General features: G+C 38.2%; 1 protein-coding gene across 3 annotated transcripts in view; it reads left to right on the top strand.

Moving 5' to 3' along the window:
* Positions 1–23,920, top strand: part of COL21A1 (collagen type XXI alpha 1 chain) — a 183,771-nt gene that overhangs the window by 86,930 nt on the left and 72,921 nt on the right. For all 3 annotated transcript variants that reach the window (XM_029945443.1, XM_029945442.1, XM_029945444.1), the window contains exons 11-12: positions 13,993–14,046; positions 14,137–14,190. In XM_029945443.1, the coding sequence (XP_029801303.1) occupies positions 13,993–14,046; positions 14,137–14,190 (108 nt within the window). The remainder of the gene's footprint in view (positions 1–13,992; positions 14,047–14,136; positions 14,191–23,920) is intronic.

The following is a 23,920-nucleotide window of genomic DNA, read 5'->3' as shown; positions in this document are numbered from 1 at the left end:
GGAGGACTTTAGGTGGGTGATCTGTGGGGTGGAGCGAATTGCGTCATCTTGAGTTTGCAAGATGTTTTACTCTGATTAAACGGAACTGTCTTTGGTAATTGGCATTTGTCAAAGTTAGAGTACTCCCCTCCATCAGAGACTGGAAAATCTGAATACTTCCCTTTCTTGCTGGGTATATTTCAAAGGGACGTCTCCTAGGTCCTTGAGAAAGACATTCCTTGCTAGTTGTAAAACTGAGAAGAAGTTTTAAAAAGGTTGGCCACCCGAAGCGTCAGAGAAAGACTTTACAGTGACAAATTTTCTAGAGTAAATGTACTAAGAAGAGGGAGATCAGGGGCCTAGAATCAGGGAGAAGACTGTGTGAAGTTTAGTTAAGCTGAGGGGAACATTCAGCCTCACTGGGTCAATAGGATCAGCTTTCTAGTCATTTTTTAGGCACATCACCCCCAAATTGCATGCACCTTTGTTACATTTAAAAAGTTGTCCAGTGAGGATCGATGCATAGCTAGGTTCAAAAATCTTTTTGTCTTTTCCCTTCATGTCTATGGCAGTTTTTAAGTTGAAAATCTTTTTAAAAGTGCTATTTTCCTAAGAAGATACATGCACTGAATATATTTATATGACTAGAAAAATATCTTCTAAGTCTCAAGACTCAAGAAAACTGTAGGGACAATTTTGAATTAAGGAACATAAAGCAAAGCCGCTTTAAAGCACTCCTGGCAAATATTTTCAGGTGGGTCAGCTGTCAACATGTTTATGAAAGTAAATAAATATTAGGAATTTGTTTGTAAATGGTAGATAATCACCACCCAAGATGTCCCTTTATCATGAGACATTAACTTCTTGCATGAAGGATGGGAAGGTTTATGTTGTGAGGCAGTAATGTTTAAGGAATGAAGGAATCACAGTCTAATGTTAAACTATCCATATCCCAACCGTCAGGATAGAGCAGCTTGTTAGTTCCTGAGAGAGCTTTGCTGACAAATCTAATGCAAAACTACAGCCAATTTGCAAAGAAGTAGGGATGTGCTGGTGTCTCTCATACCAGTGTTGCATGGGAAAGGGTTAAGTATACAGGTGAGCCTCTCTATAGAGAGGTTGTTGGACAAGAGAGTCTGAAGAGGTCATAAAATCGTGACGAACTGAAGCTGTGGAGAGCCGAGGAGTTGCTGAGTGACAGACAGCACTGCTCAACTGACCCACCGGGATGCATTCTACGTGCAATGGCAATGCACTTGGGAATTTTGAGATAGGAAGGGACTTGATCTGGCTTATGTTTTAGAAGGATGCATATGAATATTATGTGGAGAGTAGATTATATAGGGCAAGAGTGGAAGCAGGAGACCATGTGGGAGGTTATTTCAAGATTCTAAGGGAGAAGTAAGAATGGCTTGGACAGGGCAACGTGGTGAAAGAGAAGATAAGTGGTCATATTCTGGATTGTTTTGTAATGTAAAGCTGACCAAAATTGCTGTCAAATTAGGTGTGAAGCATGAGAGAAAGAGTCAAGGTAGATTCAGAAAATCTTTGTGTGAATAGAGTACTGAGTCGGGCAGCCCTGGGAGAGAATGTCTTGTCTCCCAAGATGCCCTCAGTATATGCTAGGATATTAGAAGAATCTTGAGTTCAGGGATATGTTTGAGAATGAGAATACACAGTTGGGATTCCTTAGTTTGTAGATTTACCTATCTCAAGCTACCGGAATGGATGAGATCATTTGGAGAATAATCACAGATCACTGCGAAGAGAAGAGTAGGGGCTGTTTTCAGAGGAAGAAGGGGGAGATGCAGCCAAGGAAATTGGGAAAGAAAGACCAGTGAAGTAGGAGAACCAAGAGTGGGTAGCATCCCCTGAAGCCAGGGGAAGGAAGCATTTCGGAAAGGGAGTGCTCAGTTATGTCATTGTTGCTAAGAGGTTGAGAAAAATGAGCTCTATGCCTAGACCATTGGATTTGCTAGATGGAATTATTGGGACCCTTGATAAATGGGATTTAGGGAAGGTGGGTACAAAAGTTGGATTGAAATGGGTTCAAGGGAGAGTGTGAGATAAAATGACGACAGTGAGTATAGATGCTTTTTCTGAAGGTTAGAATGAGGAACATATGAATGAAATAGTTGCATAGTTAGGATGTGAAATAAAAGGAGGGTTTTTTTTTAAAAGATGGGAGAGAGGTGCCTGGGTGGTGTAGTTAGGTCCTGTGACTCTTGCTTTCTGCTCAGGCCATGATCTCTTAGTTTGTGGGTTCGAGCCCCGCATCCAAGAGCACAGGGCCTGCTTGGGATTCTCTCTCTCTCCCTCTCTCTGTGCCCCTCCCCCAGCTCATACCCTTGAGCTTGTATTCTTTCTCTTTCTTTCTCTCTCAAAATATATTAAAAAAAAATAAAAGATGGAAGATCTTATAACATGTTTTTATGATGATAAAAATGAGGCAAAAGGGGGAAATATTGATGATTTGGAAGATAAGGGGTGTTTTCAGGAGGAAAACCCTTAGGTAGGTGGAAGGGCATTGGTGTATAGCATGAGCACTTGAACCCTTATGTGTGGCAGTAGCCAAGCCGGTAAGTACAGAAGTAGCGAGGTAGCAATTTGCCGGAAAGAAGATGAAAAATTTATCACCAGACAGCTTCTGTTTGAATTGAATGAAACAAATAGGTTCTAAATCTAATGTCTCCTCTTTGCCTTTATCCTCAACTCCTGTTACATGACAACATTTTCCTTGGAGCTTCTTATTGCCCACCTTTACTCACTTCATAAATTAAAGTGTTATGTGACTTGGGGGCATTCCTCACTGTGACTCCCGGCAATGATGCTGCCTGAGGTCCTGTGTGAGCTCTCCCCTAATCACACTGGTGGGATGCGTTGGAGAATCTTCCCGAGACCCTACTCTGTCTTGGGACTGGCAGCTGTGGTGCTGTCCGCCTCCAAAGCAGATACTTTTGACATGCTGAAATGTCATCTCCTGGCACCTCAGAATGACACAGAGCTCCTCTGAGAGCACTACAAAACTATTCAGTAGTAGTAATTTAGTATAATCTAAACAATTAATTGATTATATAATAATTACTAATAATAATTAATTAATAATTACTAATTTAGTATAAATTATTCAGTGAAAAGTCCTGGGCAATATATAAAGGTAAGTGCTGATCAAGCTATTGACAGGCTATCAGATCTAGTTTGTGTTTTTTCTTTTTAAATATTTTGTCACGAATGAAGTACTGGAAAGTAGTTTTTTTTTTTTTAATGTTCTTTATTTATTCTTGAGGGACAGAAAGAGACCGTGGGAACAGGGGAGGGTCAGAGAGAGACGGAGACACAGAATCCACAGCAGGCTCCAGGCTCTGAGCTAGCTGTCAGCACAGAGCCTGACGTGGGGCTTGAACCCACGGACTGTGAGATCATGACCTGAGCTGAAGCCAGATGCTCAACTGACTGAGCCACCCAGGCACCCCTGGAAAGTAGTTGTAATGAGCCTGATACAATAATCATGGACATTACTGTATGACTCTTATTTAAGCTATAATGGACTTAGTGTGCCATCTCATTCAGTACATGTATATGTGTTTGTATGTCTATATGACTACATGTATAGTTACTGGGATAGCTACATTGTACCTGAAATTAGATATTAGGTGGTATTAGAGAATATCTGATGTTAGAGAAAGAACAGACAGAATAGTGTCCACATCCTAATCTCTAAGACCTGTAAATGTATTGATTAGGAACTCCGCATACATGATGAGATCAAGGATCTTGAGATGCAAGATTATCCTGCAGAAATTTAACTGAGGGGCCAGTATAATCACAAGGATCCATCTAGGATGGAGGCAGGTCTGTCAGAGGCAGGGGAGGAGATGTCAAGATAGAAGCAGAGATCAGGGTGAGGTGGCCATGAGCCAAGGAATGTAGGCAGCATCCAGAAGCTGGTAAAGGGAAGGAACACATTTTCCCCTAGAATCTTTAGAGGGACTGCAGTCCCGTTGACATGATGAGTTTAGCTCCCTAAAGCCATGGACTTTTGTCCTGCAGAAGTATAAGTGTGTGTTGGTTTAATCCATTATGTTTGGGGTAATTTGTTAGAATAGCAATAAGAAGTGGATTTTCTAATGTTAATCCATTTACCCAAAGGTGCAACTTTTTCTTAAATCTCTTTCTTTTCCCTGTAGGAAATTTGTAGGAGATAGGAGGTTGGGTGGCCAGGCAGGAAGAGATAGTGAGTCTGGGAGCCAGAACAGCTGAGGGTCATTAGTGTGTATCCAGGGCCAGTGCACAGCGGGAGTGGGAAGGTGTGGGTGGGGTCTCTGGCTGGCGATCGAAGCCATCTGGACCAAGGAAACTTGGATGGAACAATTCGAAGGGAATTCTGCTATGTTTGGATTTGGTTCTGTGCAATCCCCTTCAATAAGCAGTTTGAATCTCTTTCACATTATAACCAGGCCAAGTCAACTGAAGCTTTAAATGGGAAATTATTCCATTCTGGAGAAATACTCATTTTCTTTTCTTTTTTTTAAATTTTTTTTGAGAAGTACTAATTTTCATCAGGAAAATGCCTTCAAACAATACTAAACAGCTATTTTCACATTCTTCCCCGCCTTTCACATTTCTCTAAAAGTTAAATGCTTTCTATCGGCAGTGTCTACACGTGTTCTATGTTACTATTCTACCATAATAGAAAGAGAGGCAGGGGAAATATTTATATATCCTGGTAGGTAGTTCAGAGTAGTGCTCTTAGTAAAGACATTATACTGTCATGGCCTTGATTTTTTTTAAAGAAGGCCATATATGAAAACATATAATAGGACTGTTTATGATTTTGTAGAAATAGTGTTTGTTTCTGTTTTCTATCATGAGTAAGCACTCTTCATGAACTAAAGTATTTTATGAAACCAAAGTCCTAGCTGGTTAGAGAGATCTGAAGCTGTTTTGCCCTCTGTTTTGCTTTTAAAAGATGCTTTGGTTTCATGGGCCTCAGTTTCTTCATCTGGGAAATGAAACGGTGGTACCAGATGAGGCCCATGTTCTCTCCAATGCTGATTTTCTAAGATTCCACGAAGACCATCATATTTGCTAAGAGAGAAAGGTAAACTAGACTAAGCTGTCAAATTCTGGAGGTAATTTTCCATATTATTGGTCTTAAGTGATTCAAGAATACTGATAGCACAGTGCTACCAATAGAAGAGTAGATTGGTCATGAGCCACCCCCCATGATGCAGCACCCCACTTTGCTTCCCACCCCCTCAGTGTACCCCTGTGTCATCTAGAGATTCCAGAAAGTGGCTAGCTGTCTTTGGAGGGCTCAACCTTACAGAAGTGGTAGTCAACACACATGGGGAATTTCAAAGTTACCTAACTTAATCAAACTACAAATAGATAGGGTGGGACAGGTTAGTAGGAGATGTGGCAGATAGGAGGGAGAAAGGAGGGGAGACTGAGTAGAGTGCTTTCAGCCATTGTGATGACTTTGGCTTTCACCGGAAGTAAACTGAGGAGCCACTGGCAGCTTTGAGTAAAAGACTGATGTGATGTAACTTAGAGGGGAAGAGGGAAAGAGAGTTGGGGAGAGAGAGGGACACAAAACTTGAGAGACTATTGAATACTGAAAACGAACTGAGGGTTGAAAGGGGAAACGAGGAAAAGAGGTGGTGGTGATGGAGGAGGGCACTTGTGGGGAAGAGCACTGGGTGTTGTATGGAAAGTAATTTGGCAATAAACTACTTAAAAAAATAAAAAAATAAAAACAAAATTACTCTAACTTCTGAGTTGAGAATAAATTTTAGGGAGATGAGGGCACAAACAGGATTAGTTAGGAGGCTCTTAAGATAATCCAGGAGCAAGATGATGGCAGCTGGGATCAGGATTGTAAGCAGTGAGACAAAGAGAACTGCCGACTTTCTGGGGGTAATTTGAAGTTAGAGCTGATGGGATTTGATGATGTACTGCCTGAGTGCGAAGGAGAAAAGTCAAAGGAGACTCTCGTGAGATGTGGAAGGATGGATAGGGAAAGTTGGGCAAGGTAAATCAAGAGTTTGGTTTAGGATATATTAAAATTTTGTCAGATGGTCAAGTAGAAATTTTTTTAAAGATTATTTTTGTGGTGTCAGGGTGGCTCAAATCCACATCCCCAAGCTCATGCTTGCATGGTCCACTGATTGATCCACCAGCTGTCCCTGTTCAAATACAAATTTTAAGTAGTAGTTGAATATAGAAGTCTGACATTCAGAGTGATTTCCCTTTTGTCCTTTTCTATAGGAGTGACGAGTGATAGTATGTTGTACGTTGATTAATAAGAGCTTCCTACAAACTAAGAGAATTAATCCTTTGACATTATATTTTGCAAAAGTCTTTTAATTATTTATTTGGTTTATAGCTTTGTTTTTAATTTTTAGCAGTGTAAAATTTTCTCACACTGAAATGTTTTGTTATTTCTTCTAGTGTTCTTTTTTATGAGGCATTACTCTATTCATTTACTTTATTATTATTTTTAAGAATTTTTAATTCTTGATTTCACTTTTGGAATTTATTTTGGCACTTGGGGTGACATAGAAATCCAAAAAGATTTAGTGAACTTGGAGAATGGCTTCTAATGTAGTGAGATTCAACCCAAATAAACGTATGGCTCTCACTTGTCTGCGACGTGTTATCTAAATTTAACCTTAGTGAATTTGTAATGGGGTTGCCTGGAAGGCTGATGCAATATTTGGCATTGTTAGTAAATATATAGCATCTATATTACGAAGGATGACAGTCCTGTTTTTGAATGGTTAGATTTGGTTTATGGTCCTATGGGGATTTGTAGGATTTGGATTTGATTTAGAAGAGAGAAATGGAAAGAGAGTAAAAACTCAAGAATGTCTGTCGGGAAGAATTGACTGTACTTCAGGTGTAATCCAAACAAGAGGTGCTGTTTTAAAATGAGTCAAGAATGATGGTAGAGAATGGAAGGAAAGGGAAGAAAACTAGCTGTTTCACTTGCAGAGTAAGCTTGACAGGAGGTGAATAATTAGTAGTAGAACAATGGGACCCATGAGACAAGTTTTTATGTTTTCCTCCGTCAGACTCTTAACTGAATATGGTGCCAGTTGTGGACTCAACAGTTTAAGAGCTGTGGGGAATTTGGAATTTAAGAGCTGAGTGTCATGAAGATTAAGGCCTGGAAAATGGGGTACATGAGGTTATAAGCCAAAGGAATGGCTGTTACTTAGCTTGGAAAACAGAATTATAAAAGGTGGCTTACTGATGAAGTGCATGAAACATTCGTCTAGAGATGAATTTCTAGTTTCTACCTGAGCACTCACTTCGCCTCAGTTTGGATTCCTTTAACAAAAAGGTTTATTATCTCACTGTCTCCCAATACCATAAAACACACGCACACACACAATCACATCCCTTTTGAGAGTCTTATTGGTAAACTTAAATCTGGACCATTTACCTCAGATGAGCTAGCCTACACTTGGTAGTTTATCTTCCTCTTCTATAATAAAATGTGATTTAAAATTTTTCTGTAAAGCTTTCCTAGACAAACCTTGGTCAACTAGCTAATTCATTTTTCTTCAACATACCCCTTATGTAAACCTCATGTATGGATCTTTCCATGGTTTTCCTCATGGGCCTCTTAAATATATTATTTTTTAAAATATTATGGATAGTATATACAATAACACTGTGTGTGTAGATATTATATAGTGTTACTTGTATGTGTAATTAAATTCTGGAAAGAATTATTTGGTGACACAACTAGCATGTGTGATTTTAAAGATAAATTTATGCTTACATTGTGTGTTGTTTTGATTGTAATCTGTTTGACTGCAGAGCTATTTGTGCTATTTTAGATCCCTCAGTAGTAGTGACTGTTGTGCTCCATAAACATTTATATGTTTGTGTTCTTATTCATTCTTTTATTCACCCATTCATATACCTGATATTGATTGGGTGTTTGTTTTTGGCACTGTTCTAGTTTGAGGAGATATGCAGTGAACAAGAGACAAAACCTACCATTTTGAAGCTCACATTCCACTAGGGAGGGGTAATAATAATCAATACACAATAATAATAATAATAAAAATAAGTTATAACAGATTGTGGTAACTAACTACTGTGGAAAAAATAGAACAGAAATAGAGGGAATGGAGCTAGTTATTGGTCACTTCCCTTTGCATAGAAATCATAATTGCTAGAAATTTGGTTAGGAAGTAAGAACTGTTAAAGATGTTATTGGTTACCTTAAAAAGTCACACATTCTACTTTTGTTTTCTGTTTTTTTAATGTTTATTTATTTTGAGAGAGAGAGAGAGAGAGCGAGTGAGCGAACGAGTGTGTGTGCGGGGGAAGGGTAGAGAAGAAGAGAGAGAGAATCCCAAGCAGATCCCACACTGTGAGCATCAAGCCTGACTTGGGGCCTGAACTCACCAACTGTAGGATTATGACCTGAGCTAAAGTTAAGAGTCAGACACTTAACCGACTGAGCCATCCAGGCACCCTGTACATTGTCCTTTTGAAATAAGCTTAGTATAACTTTAAATGCAGTCATACTCAGGGAATGAGGCAATTTGCCCAAGTTTAATTAAGTTCTGTGAACCTGAGAACCAAGCTGCATCTGTAGAAATTATTTGTCAAAGGTGGGCAGTGCTTTTCTTTCATCTGCGTAGCTCAAGGCAAATTATCATAGGAAAGCAAGTGATATTGTTCCATATTTATCACTCATTCACTTTTATTTAAGGGAGGGAGAACTAGATATAGATTAAATTTCATTTATAGTAAATGTAGTTTGCTTTGAGTAGAAACTTTGTTTTATCCCCTAGCGGAAGCCTAGATCTTCCCAGGGTCAAATGTAAATTGTTTATCTTAGTCAATAAAAATACTTAAAAAAAGTTTGTGCTATTATTTTGCAAGCAAATAGCAGTGTTTTCCTCTAGATTCCCCCACTCAGTTAGTGATATGTTATCTGCCATCTGCTGCACAAGCCAGAAACCTGGGCATCATACTCTCGCTTCAGATTCCTGCCACCCTGTAGCTCATCATCAGGTTGAATTAAATACACGTTGAATGGACCTAGGTTCTAGCTGCAGGAATGTCCCACAAGGTCTTCCTACTTCTCCCTGCCCCTTCTAACTGTGATCTCCATAGTGTAGCCAGTAAGCTTCTCAGTCTGATTGTGTGACCCTCCAGTGCAGTAGATTGGTTAAAGACCAAAATCCTTCATGGAGCTCCTGGGTGGCTGTTGGTTAAGTGTCTGACTTTGGGTTTGGTCATGATCTCACAGCTCGTGGGTTCAAGCCCCATGTTGAGCTCTGTGCTGACAGCTCAGAAGCTGGAGCCTGCTTCAGATTCTGTGTCTCCCTTTCTTTCTGCCCCTCCATGGCTTATACTCTGTCTTTCTCTCAAATAAATAAACATTGAAAAAAAATCCTTCAGAAGACCCACAAGCTGTACATGTAAGCGCTGGTAAGTAGCTGGTCCCATCTTGTCTGCAGCGTGCCCTCCCCATGTGCTGTCTCTTCTTCTGTGTCTATGGATGTGGCTCATACTTCATGGCACATTTTGAAGAGCTTCTTCTGCACTATGCTTCCTTCGGTGCTCCTTTGAGCTTGTCTCTTCAGGAAGCTTCCCTGTCTACTCTTTACCTCCCGTAGCATTCCAGTACTTTCTTAGAACTTAGCTCAGGTTTAAATTTACATATATCAATGGGTTCTGTTAGTCAAGTAATTTGAGCAATCAGTTAAAGCATATAAACTACTTGACTGATAGTTCGATAGGTGGCAAACAAATGAGTTGAGGTTCTATATTAGCTATACATGAAAAGATAGATTTATGACTATTTTTGGAATTTAGTTGTGTAGAGTTATAAAGTGTGCCCATGGCAAGAAGTATTCACAGTGGACATTAAAAATATATGCTTGATTCTGGTTACTTAGTTACCCTGGCTGTATACTTAAGAGTATCTGTGGGAATTTTGGAAAACTTTAAAGAAAATTATGTAATAGAATAAACTTTGAATCACTTTCTTACATTTCAGAAAGAAGAGTGACATCCAAAAGGATATCTATGGATTTTATTCTTATTTTTAGTGTTTGGAATACTGAAAGGAAATCAATTACTCTATCCTCATCACTACTTGAGAAGAACTGTATATTTAGATTGGCAGAATATTTTATGGTCTGATTGGAACTGGACTCAGAAGAGATTGTGACCCTTGCACATTTGATGATTTTATTACCTTAATTTCCATTTCAATGCTATACATCTTTCCTGGAGCATTTTAACTATGAATCATGGAAGGAAATTAAATTGATTCTGTATTCTTCAACCCTACAATTTGGCAATGAGGATATTTTTTTCCTAAAAAATGACTCATTTACGAAAAGACTTTCTGTGAACATGGAAAAGACTTTATAGTCAGAAATCTTGCACATGGGGGTAGGGTGGATGTTTGGACCTGCTAATAATTGCAAGATGGCAAAATTAGTGTCAAACAGCATTGATCAAAGGTCATGTGAAAGTTGCACTCCTACCAGAAAACACAGAAGCCTGTGTATTCAGAAAAGTAAAAACTCAGTGAGCTATATGGAAAGCTTATCATTTTTCCTGTTTCAGGGCAGTTTTCTTGTTCAAGTATGCCCTGCTATGAGTCAACAGAGTTTAGTTCTTGCTCCTCTTGGAAATTGTTCTGTGTTGTAATATTCCTCCCCGTTAACCTTTATTTTCCTGATTTTTAGTCCAAATTTTGTTTTTCGGAATTTCATCCAAGTTCTTCTGGTGGTTTGCCCTGGGATCCCCCAGCTTGGATGTGGTTTTGGTTTTTCTTAATTTTGTTACTAATCATGCTTCCTCTACTTTTTAAAATAGTCTTTGAATTTCTTTCTATAACTAAGTTTTCAGGAATGCCTCTCTTTGTAAGCTAAAAAAAAACCAAACCCCACATCAATCTGGTTCCCATATTGTGGGAAGCATGTATTGTTCTTTGTATGGTAATTCCAAAGACAAAACAAATGGGGCCATTATAAAATACACTGAAGGCTCATTAACACATTCACCATTAGATCTATAGGAGATGTTGAAAAAGGGTTAAATCATGATGATTGGATCTACCATTCCTCATGTGCTAATGGTGCCCATTAAGGCTGCAGAGTAACATTTTGCAAAAGTGTTCTCATGGTTTTCTGCAAGTCATTGAATCTGAAGGGGGAAAAAAAAAGAAAACTCATATTTGAATTTCTAGCACCTGCCAGGCATTTTCATCTGTAACTCCATTTGTTTCTTTTCAGAAGTGAAGTGGGCACTGTTATCCTGGTTTGTGGTAAGGAACTGAGGCTTAGCTAGGCAAAGTTACATAGTCAAAATCCTGCAGAAAGTAAAGGGAGGAGCAAAAATTCAGCCCAGGGTCTTCCAATTTCAAGATTCATTGTCTTTCCACTTTATCGAGTTGCCTCCCAGGATTTGGGGATATGATCACTCTGCCTGAGGTCACATTATGAGTCAGGGGTGAGCTGGGAACACAGTCTGGGGCATCTCCACATTGCCTTAATCCATTAAAATGCGATGTGTCCTCTCTAACAAATAGATCATATTAATTTACTTCTTCAAAGAAGAGAACAACTTTTGATCTTCTACAAAAGATTTTTTTTGTAAAAGAAGTAATAAAGCACATGACATTTGGCTTAACTTTTGAAAAAAATGTGAAAAAAATAATTCATTGCAGTGAACTTTGCAGATGACCAGCCATTCTGATAAATGGCCAATCTCCATGGTAACTTTCTTTTGAGGAATTTTATGAACATTCATATTCTTTGGGCACTCAAAAATCTAAACAATTTAAAAGCAGTCCAGAAACTGTGCTTTTTTGAACCTGATTAATTATCCTAGAATCATAAGATCTGTTCTACCATGAAACATTTTCTGAAAGAGAGTGTTCCCACGGATTCTATCAGTTTACTAGTAACTTTGGGTAAGTTAATTTTAACGTGCCTCAGATTTCTCATCTGAAAATAAGGACAGTGCACAACCTACGTTAATTAAAGGGTGGTTGTGAGGGTTACATGAATTAATACATGTGAAGTACTTAATCTGGACTATGGTAAATACTATATAAATCATTGCTATTATTGTTTCTCCTGATTACAACAGCCTGTAGTTGATCATATCAGACTATCCAGAGAAGTGCAGACAGGGTTTTGAAGAATATGGAGGCATCCAAGTGGCAGTAGTTATAAGTAACCTAACTCTCCTTGGGCATGTGCTAGCAGTGACAGAGTTGAAATTTAATTCCAGACCTATATGATTGCAAAGTGGTGAAAGAAAGAGTGGTAATTAGAGTGGTAGAGATAAGAGGCTGAGCAAACTGTTCGGATTGACTTTGTTCTTTCTTCCTACTGATCTTGAGACATGAACCACATAGCATGACTAAAAACTTGAATTTTCCACCGGTAGTGTCACAAACATAACATGGATCCTTGGGGAAAGGGGTTTTTCATACTTTGTGCAGTGTGGATGACTTGAAGGTAAATTCTTCCAAAGTTTGTTTAACCCAAAGTTGCCAAATGCTCTGTTCAGTGCGAGAAATAAAGAAATAAATTGGACCCGGTTTCTCATATCAAAGGGGCACATAATCCCACGGCAGAAACAGTGGCCGCCCAGGGAGCATATGTTGGGCTTGAAAGCTGCAGGTTGTTTTGTATGGAGAATGGAAAGGTTTGTTAGGAGCCTCATTCACTGGTGAAGCAAAATGTTTAAGGATTTGGCACAGGGACTCAGGACAAGAATTTGTTGAGAAACCCTGGAGGAAACATGATGATATACTCTGAAGACTGAATGGGTATGAAGGGAAGGATCATCCTTGGTGATAGAAATTATACAGTCTATCATTTGGAGAATAACTGAGAGCATTTTACAGAAAAAATGTGAGTGTATGTAAAGGGAGAAAACTAATAAGATGGAAGTTGCTGAGACAATTATTGTTGCTGGTATTGTTAGACATAGCAAAGAGTAGGAAAAGGGATGTTTGAAAATGGGAGTGGTAAAGCAGAGAATTTTGCTGTCTCTAAAACCACAACTAAAAATGTGCTGATGAGTGAGTGGGTGCATACAAAAAGCAGCCATAAATAGCCACATGGAAATGAAGCTTTTGGATTTAACAATGAAGTTGTAATTGGAAACACTAGTGACATCTGTTTTAACATTGTTGACAACAGAAAGCTATATCCAAACATTAAGACCCCAGAGAGATGGGGTCTGAATAAGAGAGTGAGGTGCCACATGGTCCAAGTCAATGTGACATTGACCTAGGGAAACCTAGACAAATGTTGAGGGCCTGCAAGTTTGTTTTGGAGTTTAATTGCCATGTGCTGAGTGAAGGATGAATAGTTTGTCTGAAACAGTTATGCTGTTTTGCCAAAGGCCCCGTTTCTGGAGGGATATGTAAGTAGTGGAGACGAAAGTGACCCTTGCCTCAACAGACAGCCCAGCCTTGGGTGGGGGAGACGTGTCACAGCCATGCTCAGGGCTAACATCAGCTTTCTAAAATGAGCAGTCCGAAGGATGTTCAAGACTTACTCTGAAGAATAACATTTATCAAGTTTTAATTTATTCCAAGGATTAACTCAAATGGCCATTTAATCAGGTAGTTACAAAATGTGTTATGTTTTAATTCTCCAATCTTAACATGATTTTCTCTCGAATATGTTAAATACGTTCCTGCGTGCAAAACTTTTTTTTGGGAGCTGTGAACATTGGCTCTGTTTTTGCAAATCCAAAACCTCCCTTTTCATCGAAACATTTGTGGTTATTTTTATTAATCTAGAGATAGTTGAGACCTTTTCCCTAAAAACTGGAGGATATTAATTCCTTATTCAGCATTTGAAACCTTGTTATTTTTGTTTCTTAAACAGTCACCAAGTGATGTCTTCAGTGTAAGACACTCCAGACAAGAGTGAATCCTGAAATGGAGGACTGCTCTTTGTATGATGAAATACTAATTAGTTTTTGCTTACTTTTCTTTAGGGATATCAAGGAATTGCAGGATCACCAGGTGTCCCAGGATCCCCGGGAATACAAGTATGTGATTCATAGATACACATTGTAGAATTACCATTTCTACTGAATCAAAAACATAACTAACAGAATTTTATTTTGTGCTTGATTTAGGGAGTTCAAGGACTACCAGGTTACAAAGGAGAACCAGGGAGAGATGGTGAAAAGGTAAATGCACACAAACAAAAATGTGTCCAGTTGTTTTGGTCATTCAAAGGACCAAGGATGTTACCTCTGATGACTCCCATTCAGTAGTGTTCATCTTGGTGAATTCCAAGATATGTGGGCTTAGAAATTTGTCAGTGGCCATTGGCTAATAAAGCTCACAGAAGGCTTTTATCACTAGATGAAATTGGTTGTAACTAGATGACCATCACTGAAAGGTGTAGGTTGTTTTGTAATTAATCCCTCAGGAGGATTTTCTTCTTAGAAGGGAGAGAACTACGTGAATGTAATGTCTTCCTGTTAGCCATGCATAGCCCAGTTCTAATGTGTCCCTCTCCTTAACAGATACCTATCTGTGATTCTTTGATAGGTTTATTGTGAGGATTAAATGAGATAATATAATGTATAAAAATATTTAGTATGGTTTCTGGTACAGGGCCTTTCTTTTTCTTTCTTTTTTCTCTTCTTCCTTTTTTCTTTTCTTTTCTTTGCTTTTCTTTTCTTTCTCTCTCTCTCTCTTTCTCTCTCTTTTCTTTTCCCTCTCTCTCTCTTTTTCTCTCCCTCCTTTCCCCCATTCCTGCACAAGTTGGGGAGAGGCAGAGGGAGAGATAATGATAGTGTCCTAAGTAGGCTTCATGCTCACCAAGAAGCCTGACATGGTGCTTTATCTCATGACCTGAACTCATGACCTGAGCCGAAATTGAGGTTAGACATTTACCTGACTGAGCCACCCAGGTGCTCTGGCACAGGGTCTTTCTTAAAAACAAATGGTTGTTTTTGTGTTGTTCTGTTTTATTCATCCAAGTAGCGTGGTTGCAGTCGGGATGTTGCATGCGGTGGGTTGGCATATGTCATAGACATAACATGAGTTGAAGCAGTTCCAAGAGCAAAGGAGATTTGGTGGCCAGAAAAGATGGAATAGGTCAGGACAGCTTTATAATATGGAGAGAGTTAAAGGACATAAAGCAGCAGCAGCAGGCAATAAAATTCCTGAAGAAATAGCATAAAATCCTCTGGTCTACTATGTGGCCTCTGAATCTCCGCCTATCTTAAATGATGGAGGTACATATTAAGAGGTGTTAGGGCCCACAGGAATGTCAGACGTCTTAGATTTTCATGCTGTGGCAGTGTTGAGTGGGAATAGCCTGACCTCTGCCAGGTGAATGGGGGATTCCACTGGGCACATGAAGATCCCTGTTCCGAGGACACTGCGTGCCAGACACCTCACCCACATTCCGATTTACAGGATCACTGCTGTTCCTTTAACATTCTCACAAGTAGTCTGGTTTGGGGGTGGCAGGAAGGTCACAAAAGTGCACATTTATGAATGAATGTATCTTTGAATGGATGAATGCATTTACTTGGGTTTTAGAGACCAGATATAAAAAGGAGGGTTTTTTTTTTAATTCATCTTAAAAGAATTGGAGTAAAGTGCCTATTTGAAAATAGAAGAGTAACAATAATTTGATTAGTCACATCTTTTAACTGCTCTGTTGTATGGGGTCATGATACTGTCTTCAACATAGATGGGCATGAGTTTTACAAAGTCATACATTCTGTTGAATAAAATAAGATGAATGTTGATGTGAAGATCTCTGTTTTCAGTCCAGTAATAATTTCACTCGAGAGTTGCTTATTTTCTGAAACTTGTTGTTTGGGTATAAAGTTGGATGTGACACAGTCGCTGTGGGCCTGAAATCACCGTGTGCTGTGCCGTCTAAATTTCCTCCTTACATTCCTTGTGGCTTTCGAGTGTTCTTTATCTAGAATTGCAGGAATTGAGTAAGTTAATGACTCTTCCTTGGTTCTTCCTCTAGAATATAGTTTTTTAATGTTCAGAAATAGGAAGGTTGGAAAATAGACCCCTGGACGACTTTGATGTGTGGCATACAGGACATTTTTTCCAGGCGTCACACAGCAGCCTCCGAGGCACTGTTCCACACAACACTGTTCTCCATTAGGATATTTTCCCAGAATCATTTCCATCTTGTGGATTTCTTCTGAAAACTCCCATAGTAGGAGTTTCCACTTAAGATAATTAAAACTACATGCACTTTCTTGCTGACGTTAACATTTGTTGCTCACATATCTGACAATAGAATGTGTATAGATTTTGCAGGGATTCCCCCCTTGAATTTATAAAATTAAAAAGGAGCACTGATTTACCAAATGATCTTCAATTGGTAACTCATTTTACAATATGCTTTAAAGCTGTTATTTGGAATTTAAGAAAAAGTACTTCAAAATACTTCCTCAATTATAAAGAAACCCAGGTATTTAAATCGTAGGGAGAAACAGATTTTGTTAAGATTTTTATTAGGTAGTATTGATGAACTGATAGGTATTTATAGGTTTTTGAGTTGAGTATGAAACTTTAGAAAATTCAGTGCTGGACACATGGGAGGTAGTGATAATTTATTTTTTTTTAACCTATCCAAACTTTGTATAAAGTCCTCACTTCATTATTTTGGATTTAAGAAATAAAATATGTTAATTATATTTAAGGTCTCCTTATGGAGCAAATTATACATTTTGTTTAATTTCCTCATTAGATCATTTACCGTTGAAATTGTCCCTTCAAGATTTCACCTTCCCATTGTCCTTAGTATGCATACAAGAGTATAATGTGATGAATAAGATTTCCTTACTTCAAATTAATCCCTTACAGTCATGATTGCACTTCCAAAGTGAAAAGATTAAGTGGTATTACAGTGACTCATATGGTCAGCTATAATTAGGGAACACTGGTATACGTGTTGAAAGAACAGAATAAAGGACCAACTTAGAATATTAGCAGTTTCACTTGTTACAGTGTCTCAAGACAATAAAAAAAAAGTTTAAAAAATTAAAACAAAGCCAAGGGTGACATGAGAGGGAGAAATACAGCTGGTTTTGTGAGGTTTCCACCTTATTCTTCTTTCTCAGAAAAGGAGGGTAATCAAACTGTATTGCTTTCTGATAATACCACAGTGCAAGGTCCAAACTCTGGTGTGCTCAGGGCCAGGGCTGGAGGGGGACGAGGGTGGGAGGCTTAATGCAGTTACGGGTTTATGTACTGGGCTCTGAATTAAGACTGCTTCACTCCCTAGCCGTGCTTCTTAATCTCTTTTAAGCCTGGTTTTCAAAATCTGGAAAGTGGGTGCTATCGTATATCCTCATAGTTTTATCATGAAGGTTAAATAGGCTATGCATATACTTGGCCAAAATCAAACGCTATAAATTAGTGATGATAATGATGATGCTGATGACTGTCTTCCCTCTTACTTGTGAATGTGTCTAAATTCTGCCCTCTCTCCTGTCATATGGATGAACTGTCCATATATAATGTACAGTCCTCCTCTTATGCTCTGGATCCCATCCTTCTCCACTACTTTGTGTTATTAATTAGCCCTTCTCTGCTGTGTCATTGGTTTTTTTTTTCTTTTTAGTTAGGTTTTTTTTTTTTGGCCAATAGTCCACACTTGATCTTAGCCAAAAGGCCAAGAAGCAAATTTTTTTTTGCCAATTGTCCAAAAGCTGACCCATCTCAAACCAGCCACACTGAACCCACTCCTCTACCATGTAGTCTTCTTTAGCTACCACTCCATTTCTCCTTTCTATTACAGTAGAAATACTCTAGAATAGTTTGCCTTTATTCTCTCTGCACTTCCTCCCTTCCCCTTCTCCCTTTAGTTCACTCCAGTGGAACTTCCATCCCAAACTTCTGCTGCATATTTAGATTAGTGTCTACCATTTTTGAAATCCAGTGGTCAGTGTTTTCCAATCATCTCTGCTTAGCTTCCTGTATGTCTCAGCAGCATTTGACACAACAGACTTTTCCCATCTTCTTGGAACAATTTCTTCTTTTGGCTTCTAAGATAACACATGTTCCCAGATTTTCTCTTGGCTTCATTGGTTACCTTTTTCACTGGTGACTTGTCTTCTCTATCCATTCACTAAATGTTGTAGTGTTCTGGGTTCAGTCCTATGCCCTTTCTCTTCTTCCTTAATGAGTCTATTTATTGTAATATTATTAAATATAAACCATAATGAATATAAATTTATGTGTTAACTATATAAATATACATATTGGTGATAAGCATATTAATAGCAATATATTAACATGATCATGTTACAGTTAATAAATTATTAGATATACATATGTACACATTCTGTTTTCTGTTTTCTTTTTATATTTTATTTAAAAATTTTTTAATGTTTATTTATTGTTGAGAGAAAGAGAATAAGTGTGAGCAGGGGAGGGAAAGAGACAGAGTGAGACACAGAATCCGGAATAGGCTCCAGGCTCTGAGATGTCATCACAGAGTCCAGTGAGGGGCTTGAATTCACAAACTGTGAGATCATGACCTGAGCTGAAGTCGAACGCTCAACTGACTGAGCCACCCAGGTGCCGCACACATTCTGTTTTCTAATGAAATATTTTGCTTCATCTGAATATGAAGAAACTGTGGAATTGTTTTTAAAACCAGGGATTTTCAGAAATACTTTTTGTATTTTTTATGGATGGGGTGGTACCACATTTTGCTTCTACATCCTTTTCTTAGATGATTTTCTTCCAAAAAGCAGTAGTAATTGTGCCTTCCTTAAATACTCTCTGAAGTCAGGTCTTGTTAAGTGTCCCTTGTGTGCATAGGGTGCTGACCTGTGTGTGCCCAGGGGTTTATTACTTCTGTGGCTACTTTTACAACATCTTGATTATTTTCTAATCTTTCAGCTTCTTTTCTTTTAAGGCTTGGTAATGGATTCACCATCTCAGTTTATTACAAAGAATCATTAATTCCAGGTCCCGCCTCATGTGTTGGCTACTATGCCTTTTTCTGTCCCATTTTCTTTTTCTCTACTGGCATCCCTGGGAAACTTGAATCTTTCATTTAATTTTAATACAGTATGCTTCATATTTTGTTGGTTCTAAATGCCATTTCTCATGTTCATTTTGGGTGTACTCTGTGGCCACTAAGAAGTTATGGCAGTGACTCTATTGGAGGAGCTCAGGAACCTGCCTTTTTTCTAGGCCTGACTAATTCAATGATGATCTCCAAACCCAAAGGAATTGCCCATCGCTGTATTGGAGAGAGAAAACATTTTAGTAGATTTAAACAATTCCTAGTAAATCATTATTGCCTGAGCCTTTCATTTGTTTTTATGGGAGAAGACAGAGAACAACCCAAGATATGTAAGGCTTCTCATGTTTTGAGTGCTTGAAGGCTTTTAATGTTGTGTGTACATTTTTCTGTTTTATTTTGAGACATGTTTCGTCTCAGTATTATCCATATGCATGTCTTAGCACATGAAATCCTCACAAAAAGCCCTATGAGGTTACTAGAGTAAGCCATACGATGCCTATTTTATATTAATTGTGAAGTAGATGATTCCTAACAGCTGGGATGATTGACAGATGAACTTAAATCATTTGTCTGAAGTTACTCAAGAATCAGGGGGTTGAAATAAAATGTCTTCATTTTAGTCTTTTTTTTTTTTTTTTTGGCCAGAATGGTTTTGAACCATGTGACTTGTTCATTTTTCACCCTATTGCTTGTACTGTGTGAAGAATCCCTGCATGTCTGACAGCAGCCACGTGGAGAGGCAGACGGGGGAACTGGATGAAAGAGATCAGATCGTATGGATTATGCCGTGAGAGACGATTCATGTTCTCTCTCTCTCTCTCTCTCAAGTGAAGGGAGATTGTTCACTCTCATCATAGATCATCAGACTTTTAAACTGTAAACCCTTGGGGTGCCTAGGTGGCTCAGTCGGTTAAGCATCTGACTTCGGCTTAGGTCATGATCTCATGGTTCGTGGGTTCGAGCCCTGGATCAGGCTCTGTGCTGAAGCCTGGAGCCTGTTTCAGATTCTATGTCACTCTCTCTGTCCCTCCCTTGTTTGCACTCTTTCTCTGTCTCAAAAATAAATAAACGTTAGACAATTTCAAATTGTAAATGCTTTGCAGTAAAAGACTTTAGGGCAGGGAGTTGCATATCTATGAACTATATGCCTGTGCTTCTGAACAAAGCATTGTGTGTAATTAAAACACATGCATACACTGAGAAGTTTTTAAAGAAGGAGGTTTTTAGGGGCGCCTGGGTGGCTCAGTCGGTTAAGCCTCTGACCTCGGCTCAGGTCAGATCTCACGTTCGTGGGTTCGAGCCCCTTGTCAGGCTCTGTGCTGACAGCTAGCTCAGAGCCTGGAGCCTGCTTCCAGTTCTGTGTCTCCTTCTCTCTCTGCCCCTCCCCCTCTCATGCTCTGTCTCTCTCTGTATCAAAAATAAATAAAACATTTAAAAAAATTTAAAAAAGGAGGTTTTTAACATAATAGTTTTCATATTCTGTTACAATGTACATAAATAATTTGACTTGACTTTGGAAAGTATGACTCTGGATTAGATTATGCGATGGACAAGCTCACCAAAGGAATATTCATCAGTCATGAATGTTTTGGAGGTAACCTGTCGAAATGGAACCTTCTTACTGTAAATGTTGGTATACTCTTTGATTCTACTCTCTTGTAAGTTTGGGTGTAATCAGGACTGTGACTTGTCAAAATAATTGTTTTATTGGACTAGTTTTGGAAGATTCAAAAGTGTTTATGTATTTTAGAAAATGAAAATATTTTGGATGTTCAGCAAATTATCATTAATCAGAAGCACAGCATTGGCTTAGGATCCAGAAGTAGAGGTCGGCTGTAACAGCACGAAGCCAACTTGGGATTCTCTCTCTCCCTCTTCCTCTTCCCTTCCCCCACTGGTGCTTGTGCTCTCTCTCAAAAACAAAAGTTTCATACTCATTCTCTATGAGTTACAGAAGAGTTGACAATTCATGAAAAAAATCTGTAAGCAGAAGTGTAATCACAGCTATATACTTTATGGGCTATACTTATCCAGTGTAAGAAATCTCCGAATTAGGGATATTCTGATTCTTAATACGTTGCTGTGGGTGTGTATGTGGGTGGTGTGTATGTGGGTGTGTATGTGGGTGTGTATGTGGGTGGTGTGTGTGTATGTGTATACATATGTACTAACAAGACTGGAATGGACATTTTTGTATATATTTCTCACTTTTCAGTAATTCTTTCTGAGAATAGCCATAGGAAAACATCCTGGAATTGGAATTTATTACAGGATAAGAGGGTTAAATGCATAATTAAACTTTGACAAATTTGACAAATTAAAATTTGACAAAATTTAAAATTGCCTATTTAACTTGCAGTAAGTTTTTACTCCCCTAACCAGTGTGTGAAAATGTTTCCTCACCCTCTTTTGTTGTTCTTAAAGTGTATTTATTTATTTAGAGAGAGAGCAGACATTGAATGGGGAGGGGCAGAGAAAGAGCGAGGGAGAGAATCCCAAGCAGGCTCTCTGCTGTCAGCGCAGAGCCCTTATATAGAGGGGCTGATCTCAGGAACCATGAGATTATGACCTGAGATGGAATCACGAGTCAGACACGTAACGAACTGAGCCACCCAGGTGCCCCATCTTTCTTCAAAGTTTTTAATTTTCACCAGTACAAGTTATAAATGGTATTGGTCTGATTTGCATTTTTGTACTAGTGAGTAAGATAGAGTACTTTGTCATATGATTTTTAGACATTTTGTTACTTCTCTGTAATTTGCTTTTTAGTCATATCCTTTTTTTTTTTTTTTTCCTTTTTTCTGGGCTGTTGATCTTTTTAAAAAGTGATTTTTATTTACATTTCATAAATTGTATGAAAGTAATTTTCCTGGTTTATATTATATATATTTTGACTTGGTTTTTGAAATTTTAGCCACACATAAAATTTAAATATTTATGTAGGTATAGATTTTTTTCTCTCCTTATGTTTGTGTCTATATAGAAGGATTCCACATTATAACTTTTTGAATATAAAAACTATAGACCTTTGTTAATTTATATTTTACTCTTTTTTTTTATAAATTTTTTTTTTATTTGTTTTTGAGAGACAGGGAGAGACAGCATGAACAGAGGAGGGTCAGAGAGAGAGGGAGACACAGAATCTGAAGCAGGCTTCAGGCTCTGAGCTAGCTGTTAGCAAAGAACCTGATGCAGGGCTCGAACCGACGAAACATGAGATCATGACCTGAGCCGAAGCCGGTCGCTTAACCGACTGAGCCACCCAGATGCCCCTATATTTTACTCTCTAAAATTTTGATATTTTGGATAAAGTTAGATGAGCAGTCATGTTTTTCCCTCTCTTTTCCTAAACAGATAGCCAATTGCCACAACATTTATAGTATACCACTTTTTTCTCCATTTATTTGAAAACTCATCATTATTACTAAATTTCCATTTTCATTTTGGTCTGGTGTTTCTGGCTTTCCATTCCATTCCATTTATCTGTCTCCATCCTCTCCAACACCAAACTGTTCTTAATTGTTGTCACCTCATAACGTGATTTAATATTGGCAGTCCTAGTACTTCCTCATTATTCTTTACAATCAAAATTTTCCTGGCTACACTTGCATGCTTATTTTTCCAGATAAAGCTCAGTATCTTTTCTTCAATATTTTAGAAATTCCTATTCATATTTTAATTAAGATTCCTTTGAATTTATGGATTAATTATAGGGTCATTTACATAATCTCAATACTGAGCTTTCCTATTTAAGATTATGATTTATTTCCCTTTTTATTTCTTTCTTAAAACTTAGTAAAATATTAGAGGTTTTTTTGATATTGGTCCTAAACATTACCCAAATTTATATCTTGGAATTTTTATCTCCTTTGTTTGTTATAAATGAAACCTTTTCTTTAGTATATTTTTATATCGTTTATAACATATATAAAAACTTTTTTGTATATTACCTTTTTAAAGAAACAGTTAATTGAATTAGTGATTTAGGGTATTAGGTATATTGGTATATTATGTGTATAATCATACCTAACGATAATTTGTTTTCTTCTTCCTAGTTTTGATCTCTCTTGTTTCTATATTTTGTATAAATTCAGTGGCTAGTCACAACTGGAGAGAAAAGCATTAAAAATGGTGATATTGGGAACTTTTTTTTATTTGTTTCAAACAGTTGTGGAGTCTTTTATTACAGGTTTATGGCTTATTTAGTAGCACAACTCTCTCAAGAGCAGATGAATATTTGTAATATTGTATCTTTGGCTTTTTATCATTGTCCTCATTTTTTTCTTTTTTTAAAAAAATAGTTTATTGTCAAATTGGTTTCCATATAACACCCAGTGCTCTTCCCCACAAGTGCCCTCCTCCATCACCACCACCTCTTTTCCCCCCTCCCCCTTCCCCTTCAACCCTCAGTTCGTTTTCTGTATTCAATAGTGTCTCAGGTTTTACGTCCCTCTCTCTCCCCAACTCTCTCCCCCTCTTCCCCTCCCCCTGGTCCTCCATTAGGTTTCTCCTATTCTCCTGTTAGACCTATGAGTGCAAACATATGGTATCTATCCTTCTCCACCTGTCACTTAGCATGACACCCTCGAGGTCCATCCACTTTCCTACAAATGGCCAGATTTCATTCTTTCTCATTGCCATGTAATACTCCATTGTATATATATATACCACATCTTCTTGATCCATGCATCAGGTGATGGACATTTAGGCTCTTTCTATATTTTGGCTATTGTTGATATTGCTGCTATGAACATTGGGGTACATGTGCTCCTATGCATCAGCACTTCTGTACCCCTTGGGTAAATCCCTAGCAATGCTATTGCTGGGTCATAAGGGAGTTCTATGGATAGTTTTTTGAGGAGCCTCCACACTGTTTTCCAGAGCGGCTG

Source organism: Suricata suricatta, chromosome 7 (assembly GCF_006229205.1).
Source record: "Suricata suricatta isolate VVHF042 chromosome 7, meerkat_22Aug2017_6uvM2_HiC, whole genome shotgun sequence".
Classification (NCBI taxonomy): Eukaryota; Metazoa; Chordata; class Mammalia; order Carnivora; family Herpestidae; genus Suricata; species Suricata suricatta.
The sequence above is the reverse complement of the archived record's forward strand: the minus strand, read 5'-3'. Positions and strand labels throughout refer to the sequence as shown.